The sequence below is a fragment of the Pogoniulus pusillus genome, chromosome 1 (genome assembly GCF_015220805.1).
Source record: "Pogoniulus pusillus isolate bPogPus1 chromosome 1, bPogPus1.pri, whole genome shotgun sequence".
Lineage (NCBI taxonomy): Eukaryota > Metazoa > Chordata > Aves > Piciformes > Lybiidae > Pogoniulus > Pogoniulus pusillus.
The window spans coordinates 1,547,250-1,558,547 of record NC_087264.1 but is presented as its reverse complement, the minus strand read 5'-3'; the positions used below and the strand labels follow the sequence as shown (position 1 = coordinate 1,558,547).

The following is an 11,298-nucleotide window of genomic DNA, read 5'->3' as shown; positions in this document are numbered from 1 at the left end:
TGAATGAGCTTTCTCGATGACAGCCTGATCCTCCAATTGACGAATCAGCTGATGAATGGGCAACAAAGAGTCACGGTTAGTTCTGTACTGCCTATGATGAACAGTTTGAGTTGCAATTGGCACTTCCAAGTCCTCTATGTCATGATGTCCCACAACTGCAGATTCATCTGAAAGTTCAGGTCTAATGGACAATTTCAATTTATCATCCTCAATCTCTACAGATGCTATACCAAAAGCCCATTTATGACCCTTAGGATCTTTGAAACAACCTTGTCTCAAAAAGTCAATTCCCAAAATGCAAGGCGCATCAGGACCAGTTACAATAGTATGTGTCTTCCACTCTTTACCAGTTAAACTGATCTCAGCCTGTATCTTAGTTAACTCTTGAGATCCACCAGTGATTCCAAAAATAGAAATGGACTCTGTCCCTTTACAATTTGATGGCAATAAAGTACACTGAGCACCTGTGTCAACTAAAGCCCTGTATTTCCGAACTCTTGAACTGCCAGGCCACCTAATGAATACATTCCAATAGATTCGGTTCTCTCCACTATCCCTTTCCTCCTCCTGGCTGGAGGCAGGGCACCCCTAATGCTGAACATGGCATGTAGGGTGTACACAGTGATTGGTGTTGTTGTGAGAGGAACTGCAACTGTTGGAACAATTGCAGTTGCTCTCAGGAGCTGAAGAAGTGACAGCTACTTTTCGGGCATTATTGCCTCTGTTTCTGCCACTCTGCAGTTCCCTGACTCTCTTTGAAAGAGCTGAAGTGGGTTTACCATCCCATTTGTTCATGTTCTCCCCGTATGTGTCACGCAGAAGTATCCACAGTGACGCACGTGATTGCTGCTGTCTGGGTGGAATTTGTCTCCTCCTAGGCTGGAATTGCCTTGCAGGAGGTGGGCGTCTGTTCCTGACTGCAGAAACATGCACCCATTCAGATGATGCAGGAATGGTATCCTTTACCAGATTGGTAATGTTTTTAAGATTCTCCTTCAGTTCTTTCATGCTCTCCTTAATGCCATCTCTTATACCATCTTTAAGCTCTGTAGTCATAGTCTTTATGGCACAGATTATACCAGAATGTGACAAGCTGTCCTCTATCTGCCTGAGCTGATCAGTGAATTCACCAACAGTGAAAGATCTTCCATTGTCACTCCTTGCTAGAAACTTACTGGCCAAGATGTTAGCATAGGATGAAGGAGCAAGCTTAATCAGCTTCTTCATGAGACCTGTTCCCAAAGGAATATCGTCAGGTTCATGAGTACCATGATCTCCATAAAGCACTTCCTTCACAGCAAACTCCTTCAGAAGCTTAATTCCCTGCTCAACGGTGTTCCACTTCTTGGCAGCCCATGGCAAATCATCTCGGGAAGGATATCTCATAGCCACAGCCAACAGAAGGCGTGTCCACAAGCTAACCCTACCAAGAGGACTTGCCAGGTGTTTGTCCACTCCACTCTCCTTAGTGAGTGGTCCCAGCTGCTTGGCAGACTTGTCTCCTACCTGCAGAGCATTTGCACCAATGCCACGGCATCTCACTAGCCAGCTTAGGATTGGCTCACCTGATTCCCTTGTGTATTCCTTCCTAACTTCCCTGACCTCTCTGAGTGGATCCTTGGAGCCTTGGATGTCATCTTCCTCCTCCTCTTCCTGTTGTTCTGGTGGTGCCTGGCCTAACACAATCTTCCTCATAGCATTCCTAAACTCATGGGAACCATCCTCTCTCTTGGCAGCTAACCTCACAGCACTCCTCTCACTTGAGTATTGTTGTCTCAGCACATCTACAAGGTCTCGCAGACTAACTGCCTCCTCTTCCTCCTCTTGCTGCTGATCACCAGAGGTCCCATCTCTTACATCCTCCTGCGAACCACTCTTTGTCTTAGCTTTTGCCTTAGCAGGTGCCAGAAGGGCCTGAGCAGCAACAGACTTGGATGTGTCTGCTGGAGGATTTGAATCTTTAGGAGTCTGACTTGGAGGGTTTGAATCCTTAGGAGTCTGACCTGGAGCATTTGAATTATTGGAGGTCTGACTTGGAGCATTTGTATCCTTAGGGGTCTGACCTGGAGCTTGTGAGTTCAAATCTGCCTTGCTTTTAACAGGAGGATTTTGGTTCTGGTCTGCTGGCTGGGGGTTCGAATTGGCTGAGCTGGTGTCATTAGGATTTGGACTGACTGGGCTAGCGTTACTAGCACTAGTAGTATTATTAGCATTAGTGGGATTGTTTGCCTGTCCTCCTGGGATGCCTGCCAACCCTGACGTGTTTTGATTGTTGCTAGGGACATTCTGATTTTGGGTACCTGCCTGTGCTCCTGAGGCTCCTGCTGAACTCTGCGGCTTGTTTTGGTTATCCTTATCATTGTTTACGTTAGTGGCGGGAACGCTGGCTGTGTTCCCAGAACCTATAGAGGAGGGTGGAGAGGCTGGCAAGGGGGAAGCCGATAACTGTGTTCCCTTGTTTTGCTGTGAAAGAGACTGCTTCTGAGACACAGAATTTTTCCTAGCTCTTACAGAAGCTGGTTTAGAATTTTTCACCAGTAATGCCAAAATTAATATGAATATTAAAATCATGAGGCAAATATTAAAAACTGTGAGAAGAAAAACAGTTTTACAAGAGCATGTACCTATGCAAACAGTTGGAATTCCTGTCTTAGGCTGAATAACTCTCATTAGAGCCATATTTAAAGCAGAATTTCCATTGATTGTCACATTATTGACCAGAGCTCCTGTAATGTCCTTGGTAATATTCTCAGAGATATTAAAACCAGCATAACCAAGAATAAAATCACCCCAGCTCCAGAACATATCTGAAACCTTAGCTTTAGCCTTATTATAAGCCAGATCAATGAAATAAGCAACAATTTGACCTTTTAACCAACTAAATGCCAAGAAAACAAAACCAGACCAGAGCAATGCACCAACCAAATACAATAGCTGCTTGATTAGCTTCATCTTAATTCCCAGAGCTAATTTCCAGTCTCTCAAAAATATCTAGCCCCACGTTGGGCGCCAATTGGAAAATGTGATGGTTTGGGGGTTACCCCACCCCCCCACACTTTTGTATTTGCCCCAGCTAACTCAGACGGACCCTGGGAATATAGATGAAGCAATTTATTTACAGCTAGCAGAATTTACAAGCAGCTATTTACAATATATACAGTTATATACAATTATATACAGAAATATACAAAGGATAAACAATACAAAAGCACAACTCCCCTCCCAGAAACCTGAGTCCCCAGGAGGGGCTCTCAAACCACCCCAACACCTCCCCCCGGCCCTCTCAACCTTACCCCAGTTCTCAGGAAGAAAAGAGATGCAACCAAGAGGTTAGGGAGCAAGGTTAGTAGGAGCAGGGTTAATGAGATGTGACCAGGTCTAAGGCCAAAGCAAGAGTGAGAAACAAAATGGAGAATGTTTTCTTCTTCTTCCCAGAGTTCTCAGAGTAACTGTGAGAGAAGTAGACACAATTGTTTTTCATTTCACTGCCCGTTATCTAGTTCTGTTACCAAAACATTCCAGCTTGCTTCAAACTAGCACACCTGGTTATGTCATGAACCATTCTTTGGGGTGGGAGAGATGAGAGCAGTGATCATTTGATTTGTTCTACTAATCACAGGCACATTGACAGGTTGCACTTAAAGGCAGAGTTAATAACCTTGTCTTAGAACTGAGCTGAGCAGGCAGGGGCAGAATGAGACCTTGTGCTGTGTTTTGCTTCTTCCCTCCTGCCAACACTCTAGCAAGAATAATAGGAGTGGAAACGGATTTGGGAGTGGAGGAAGTACTCATTCTTCCTGTGGGTTTGTGTTTTAAGCTGCTGGTCCTGTGTGGCATTTCTGGTGACTAATAATAGTTGTGTGTGTAGTACAACCTTCATGAGCTATTAAAGTGTCTCTATCCAACCACTTGCAGGCCTGGTGGGGAACTAATTTTCCTTGGTGTGGAATAGTTGATACCTTTGATAACTCTACTCTCTGATCTTCAATGAAGAGAGGCTGGAACACACACAATGAGCCTTGTTCCTTGGAAACAAGGATAATGTTTCACTACTCCTCTAAAATGTGCCCAGAGCTTCATGGATGTGTGTGTACAGACACACATTTTTACTTCAGGCTGGGGACAGAGTGGCTGAGAGCAGACAGGAAGAAAGGGACGTGGGGGTGCTGGTAGATAGGAGCTGAAGCTGAGGCAGCAGAGTGCCCAGGTGGGCAGCAGAGCCAATGGCATCCTGGGCTGGCTCAGGAGCAGTGTAGGCAGCAGGACAAGGGAGGTTCTTCTGCCCCTGTGCTCAGCACTGCTCAGGCCACCCCTGGAGTGCTGTGTCCAGTTCTGGGCTCTTCCATTCAAGAGAGATGTTGAGGTGCTGGAAGGTGTTTGGAGCAGGGCAGCAAGGCTGGGGAGGGGCCTGGAGCACAGCCCTGTGAGGAGAGGCTGAGGGAGCTGGGGGTGTGCAGCCTGCAGAAGAGGAGGCTCAGGGCAGAGCTCATTGCTGCCTGCAGCTGCCTGCAGGGAAGCTGTAGCCAGGTGGGGTTGGGCTCTGCTGCCAGGCAAGCAGCAACAGAACAAGGGGACACAGCCTGGAGTTGTGCCAGGGGAGGTCTAGGCTGGATGTTGTTAGGAAGTTGTTGTCAGAGAGAGTGATTGGCATTGGAATGGGCTGCCCAGGGAGGTGGTGGAGTCTGTGTGGCTGGAGGTGTTGAAGCCAAGCCTGGCTGGGGCACTTAATGCCATGGTCTGGTTGACTGGATAGGGCTGGGTGCTAGGTTGGACTGGCTGAGCTTGGAGGTCTCTTCCAGCCTGCTTGATTCTATGATTCTCTCTTTTTTTCTTTCCTATTAAGTAGTTGTGATTACATCAAGCAGCCAAGGACGAGTGAATCCCTTTAAGGTAAGAACTCTGCAGCTGGTTTGATTGCAGTGCTCTGTTTGAAGTTTACACTTCAACTGTGACAGGTATCTTGGAGGGAGAGAGGAGGGGAAAAGAAATAAACTGTCTGCTTGTTTGTTTTGCTAGGTGTCATCTAACAAAAAGGACCCAGTGGTCCCCTCAACAAATGTTCTAGACACTATGACCAAACAGACAAAGAAAACTTCTTTGCCTAGCAATCGAGCTACAAACAAGCAGAACCCTCCAGTTATAAAGCCTCTGATTCCCAAACCCAAGTCCAAGCAGGTAATGCTTCCACTTACTTTATGTACTTTCAGTGAAGAAAGAACAGTGTAGTGAATTTTAGCAGCTTTTATCAAGTATAAAAGACTGTTGGCTGAGTAAAGCAGCTTAGGTGGCAAAGTTCATTTAAGCACACTGCAGAAACTATAAAAACATAGATTTTTTAGGAGGTGTAGAATTAGAGAGTAATAAAATGGTTGGGGTTGGAAGGGACCTGTGGAGATCATCTGATCTAAACTCCCTGCTAAAGCAAGGTCACCCAGAGCAGATTGAACAGGGCTGTGTCCAGGCAAGAAGGAAGAGAAGAGGAGGCTCAGGACAGAGCTCATTGCTGTCTGCAGCTGCCTGCAGGGAGGCTGTAGCCAGGTGGGGTTGGGCTCTGCTGCCAGGCACCCAGCACCAGAACAAGGGGACACAGTCTGGAGTTGTGGCAGGGGAGGTCTAGGCTGGATGTTGCTAGGAAGTTGCTGTCAGAGAGAGTGATTGGCATTGGAATGGGCTGCCCAGGGAGGTGGTGGAGTCTCTGTGGCTGGAGGTGTTGAAGCCAAGCCTGGCTGGGGCACTTAGTGCCATGGTCTGGTTGCTTGGCCAGGGCTGGATGCTAGGTTGGGCTGGGTGAGCTTGGAGCTCTCTTCCAACTTGTTTGATTCTCTATTTCTTTGTTTGCCCTCAATCTCTCTAGGCTTTAGCAGCCTCTTTCTTCCAGCCTCGTACACCTAACTCTAGTGAAAAAACAGTAGAAGAAAGAGAAGAAAAAGCAGGAAATGAGTCCCAGGAGGTCAAAGTCCCTGCACAGGGGAACACTGAAAACAGAAGGTGAGTGGACACTTGCACCTCAAGGCCATGCTCCAGCGTTGATAGAACTGCAAGTCCAGAATCTGTTTTGTTTCTAATGCCTGGCTGAAGCAGCAGCACACAAGATTGAAGTGCTAGCTCACAGGTGGTCACATCTGTGCACCCACTTCTGAGATTTAGTGAACTGCAGCTTATGCTCTGTGTGTTATCAAACAAACCTGCCAAAACCACACTGTTTGGAGTTCCAAATTGCTACCTTACACCTGTGGTGACAAAGCAGAGCATTCTAGCCACTGAATCTTTCCCAGCCTGCCTGGCAGTGTTATTCCAAAGCAGGAGTTACACATCGACCTGAGACACATAAATGTGTAAGTAAATAATAAGTCAACAATGCACAAGGTAATATTTGGGCTCTGAGGAACCATTTTTGCCTTGATAAATCTGATCATGACCTTTGAATGATAAATGAAAGCATGCTGCTGTGCTAGGTCCAAGTGTGGAAAGGAAAGTTTGAACATCACTGTCAAGTCTCAGAGGAGGTTTAAAAGCCAAGGGGCTTATGTCACCGTGTAAAAGCTTTGTTTTAGTGTGGCTTTTAGAGAAGAAAGTGAGCCAAAACCCTTGTATCACCTAAGGAGCACATCTCTGCCTAGCTAGGACTGTAATCTGTCATGCTCCTCTGGAGCAGATGTATTCTCTAACAATCCCAGTCCTCATGAAACTTGCATTATTATAATCATGTTTCATTTAGACTTCATTTAACTGAGGAAGATGAAGGTAATTATTATTCATCTGGGCTAGCATTCTTTTCATTAACCTTTACAGATCATGTTCTGAAACAAGTGGCAAGGAGAGTGGTGAGGAGGATTAGCTGCAACCTGCTAATAGAGAGGCTCTATTTTTAGGTGGATGGGACCCTGGCAGAAAGGAGGAGAGCCATTATGCTTTGTCATTCTAAAGCTCAAATGTTAATCTCCACATATATCACAGCTTTAATAAAAAGGCTTGGCTTAGGCTTGCCCTGTCAGCATGTTCCTCAGGCGTGCTGCAGTGGCAGAGAGCAGACTGCTGACTGCACAGCTCTGCTCTTGCAGCAACACAAAACCCCTCCAGCTAGATGGGGCTTAGAAATGTGGTGTTGGGGAATGTTTGCTGCTTACGGAGGTGTGTAGTGACAGGATCATGGAATCAGCCAGGTTGGAAGAGAGCTCCAAGCTCAGCCAGCCCAACCTAGCACCCAGCCCTGCCCAACCAACCAGACCATGGCACTAAGTGCCCCAGCCAGGCTTGGCTTCAACACCTCCAGCCACACAGACTCCACCACCTCCCTGGGCAGCCCATTCCAATGCCAATCACTCTCTCTGACAACAACTTCTTAACAACATCCAGCCTAGACCTCCCCTGGCACAGCTTGAGGCTGTGTCCCCTTCTTCTGTTGCTGGGTGCCTGGCAGCAGAGCCCAACCCCACCTGGCTACAGCCTCCCTGCAGGCAGCTGCAGGCAGCAATGAGCTCTGCCCTGAACCTCCTCTTCTGCAGGCTGCACACCCCCAGCTCCCTCAGCCTCTCCTCACAGGGCTGTGCTCCAGGCCCCTCCCCAGCCTTGCTGCCCTTCTCTCAACACCTTCCAGCACCTGAACATTTCTCCTGAATTGAGGAGCACAGAACTGGACACAGCACTCAAGGTGTGGCCTGAGCAGGATGAGAGGTAATGGCTTCAAAATGGGAGGAGCTCAGTTGAGGTTACACTTTAGGAGGAAATTCTTCCCCATGAAGGTGGTGAGGCACTGAAACAGTTTGCCCAGAGAAGTAGTGAAGGCTCCAAGCCTCTAAGTGTTCAAAGCCAACATGGATGAGCCCTTGAGCAACTGGTGTAGTAGGAGCTGTCACAGTCTGTCACAGCAGAGCTGGAACTAGATGATCCTGAAGGTCTCCTCCAACCCAAACCATTTTGCATGGTTTTCCTCTGACCTTCTTAAACAGACAATTTTTGTGTGCTTGTTTCAGACCACGAACAGGATTCCAGATGTGGCTAGAAGAGAACAGAGCAAACATTTTGACAGATAATCCTGATCTGGATGAAGCAGAAGTAATAAAAGAAGGCATGAGTCGGTTTAGAGTGCTGTCAGCTGAAGAAAGAATGGTAAGAAAACATTCCCTAGTTCTGCTCTTGGAGAATTTCTTTCCCCTTTGTTATTTTTGGTTAGGGATATTTTATTTCAATTCTGTGGTTCTCCATCTCCACAGACTTTAGCTTTGCACTGATCCATGGTACATGACATATACCTTATGTAAAGAGTCATTTAAAGCAGAGCACAGCTGTTCCAAAGTGAGAGGAATGGAATCAGAGAATCACAGAATCAAGCAGGTTGGAAGAGACCTCCCAGCTCAGCCAGCCCAACCTAGCACCCAGCCCTATCCAGTCAACCAGACCATGGCACTAAGTGCCCCAGCCAGGCTTGGCTTCAACACCTCCAGCCACAGAGACTCCACCACCTCCCTGGGCAGCCCATTCCAATGCCAATCACTCTCTCTGACAACAACTTCCTAACAACATCCAGCCTAGACCTGCCCTGGCACAGCTTGAGACTGTGTCCCCTTGTTCTGTTGCTGCTTGCCTGGCAGCAGAGCCCAACCCCACCTGGCTACAGCCTCCCTGCAGGCAGCTGCAGGCAGCAATGAGCTCTGCCCTGAGCCTCCTCTACTGCAGGCTGCACACCCCCAGCTCCCTCAGCCTCTCCTCACAGGGCTGTGCTCCAGGCCCCTCCCCAGCCTTGCTGCCCTGCTCCAAACACCTTCCAGCACCTCAACATCTCTCCTGAATTGAGGGGCCCAGAACTGGACACAGCACTGCAGGGGTGTCCTGAGCAGTGCTGAACACAGGGGCAGAAGAACCTCCCTTGTCCTGCTGCCCACAGGGCACTGCTGCCTCATCTTCAGCTCCTCTCTCCCACCACCCCCAGCTCCCTCTCTGCCTGGCTGCTCTCAGCCACTCTGGCCCCAGCCTGTAGTGCTGCTTGGGGTTGCTGTGGCCAAAGTGTAGAACCTTGCACTTGGCCTTCTTCAGTCTCATCCCATCATCAATGAAGAAATGACATTCTGTGATTCTCTGAAATCCCAAAAAGAAAGAAAATAGAGGAGTTAAAAGTGACAAACCTTGGCTTAATTCATTGGGGTTTACATTTGTTCTAAGGCCTTTTAAGTGTCTTATTTGTCCAGAGAGACAAACAAGAACTTCAGTTTCATAGAGAGGCTCAAAAGTGTAGTTCTGAGGGAGAATGTTGTTAGGAACAAAAGAAAATGAGGCACTCACTCTTAACTTGATCCTTACTGGTTGCCAGGAAGAATTATTTTGATTCTTCCTTAGAATTAGGGAAATAGAATCACAGAATCAGTCAGGGTTGGAAGGGACCACAAGGAGCAGCCAGTTCCAACCCCCCTGCCATGCCCAGGGACACCCTACCCTAGAGCAGGTTGCACACAGCCTCAGCCAGCCTGGCCTCAAACACCTCCAGCCATGGGGCCTCAACCACCTCCCTGGGCAACCCAGTCCAGCCTCTCACCACTCTCCTGCTCAGGAACTTCCTCCTCACCTCCAGCCTGACTCTCCCCACCTCCAGCTCTGCTCCATTCCCCCCAGTCCTGGCACTCCCTGAGAGCCTCAAAAGTCCCTCCCCAGCTTTTTTGTAGCCCCCTTCAGATGTTGGAAGGCCACAAGAAGGTCCCCTGGGAGCCTCCTCTGCTCCAGCCTGCACAGCCCCAACTCTTTCAGTCTGTGCTCACAGCAGAGCTGCTGCAGCCTCTCAGTATCCTCCTGGCCCTGCTCTGGACACTCTCCAGCATCTCCACATCCCTCTTGTCCCAGGGGCTCCAGAGCTGGATGCAGGACTCCAGGTGGGGTCTCAGCAGAGCAGAGCAGAGCAGAGCAGAGGGGGAGAATTCCCTCCCTGGCCTTGCTGGCCACACTAAATAAATCAGGTCTATAAAAGTGGGTGAGTGATGTGACCTAATTTGTTGGGGTCTGTGTTTAATTCTGTCCTTTCTCCTAAGGCATGGACTGAGAAAGCCAAAGGAGGAGCAGGAAATGAGTTAGCAGAAGATAAAAAGCGGAAGCGTCCCACAGCTGACGAGGATGAAGAGGAAAAGAAAGAGGAGCAAGAATCAGAGGACTCAAATCTACCCAAAAAATCAAAGCCTTTAGAGCAGTCTACAAACGTCAGACTGTCAGCTTTTGCCTTCAAGCAAAGCTAAATCACCTGCTGCCTCCTCAGGGCCTCATCTGGAAACGTAAGGCAGCTCTGTAGCAGCTGTGCTCGAAGAGCACTAACACGAAGAGTGCCTTGCTCCAGAGAGCCTTCTAGAAAGTCTCCTGTTAGGAATTCTGGAGGGGAATCTTGAATCCACTCTCCAGACCTCTTGCAAGTTATTCATCTAAAGCTTGACAGCAAAACCTGTACTTCTGGACCAGGTACCTGGAAGCACAGCTCCACGCAGTGTTGTGCAGCTCTGTGCCTCCGTACATGGCACAGGTTAATAACTCTGGGGAGGATAAACTACACCCAGAAGCTGTCCTTTGGTTTTAGGGAGCCAAAGGAGTGGCTCCTATGCCTCTCCTTCTGCCTGTGCAAACAGTTGTAAGGGAAAGACACTCCCTGACATGGGAGTGAGGGGAAGCTGCTGCTGTTGAGATGCATTTTCAACACTTGTGGCTGTGGCTGGTAGAGAGCAGCTTCTGGCCGTGGCAGAACTAGGGACAGAAGCTGAGTTGGGAAGGTCAGGTGAGCAAACATCAGCCACTCTAGGCTGTGCAAATACACTTCCCCAGTCTGTGCCTCAGCAAGGGCCAGAACTTGAAACTCTCTGTACTGCTTTAGCCCATGTTTGCTTTCAAAATAAAATGTGACTGTTTCTTTATTTTAAGGAGGTCATCTTTGTGCTTCCTGTGACTGAAGTCAACCTGAAGGAAAAGTGAAGCTGGAGGGGCAACTTTTACTGAGGCCTGTAGTGCCAGGACAAGGGGTGATGGCTTCTAACTGGAAGAAGATGGATTTAGATTAGACATTAGGAATAAATTCCTGCCCATGAAGGCAGTGAGGCACTGCAACAGCCTTCCCAGAGAAGCTGTGGAAGCTCCAAGCCTGGAAGACTTCAGAGCTAGGTTGGATGAACCCTTGAGCAACCAGATCCAGTAGGAGATATCCCTGCCCATGGCAGAGTGTTGATCTTGAAGGACCCTTCAAACCCAAAGCTTTCTGTGATTCTGTGAAACAGACTTTGCCTCTACAGGCTGGGCAGTGAGTGGCTGGAGAGCAGCCCTGAGGAGAGGGACTTG

General features: G+C 48.4%; 1 protein-coding gene across 8 annotated transcripts in view; it reads left to right on the top strand.

Moving 5' to 3' along the window:
- Positions 1–10,886, top strand: part of WDHD1 (WD repeat and HMG-box DNA binding protein 1) — a 56,378-nt gene extending 45,492 nt beyond the window's left edge. For 6 of the 8 annotated variants that reach the window (XM_064146620.1, XM_064146709.1, XM_064146530.1 and 3 more), the window contains exons 22-26: positions 4,844–4,890; positions 5,017–5,175; positions 5,855–5,988; positions 7,974–8,109; positions 10,017–10,886. In XM_064146620.1, coding sequence (XP_064002690.1) covers positions 4,844–4,890; positions 5,017–5,175; positions 5,855–5,988; positions 7,974–8,109; positions 10,017–10,217 — 677 coding nt within the window. In that variant the 3' untranslated portion in view covers positions 10,218–10,886. The remainder of the gene's footprint in view (positions 1–4,843; positions 4,891–5,016; positions 5,176–5,854; positions 5,989–7,973; positions 8,110–10,016) is intronic. The other 2 variants (XM_064146885.1, XM_064146775.1) reach the window with 1 other exon arrangement.
- Positions 10,887–11,298: the final 412 nt, after the last annotated feature.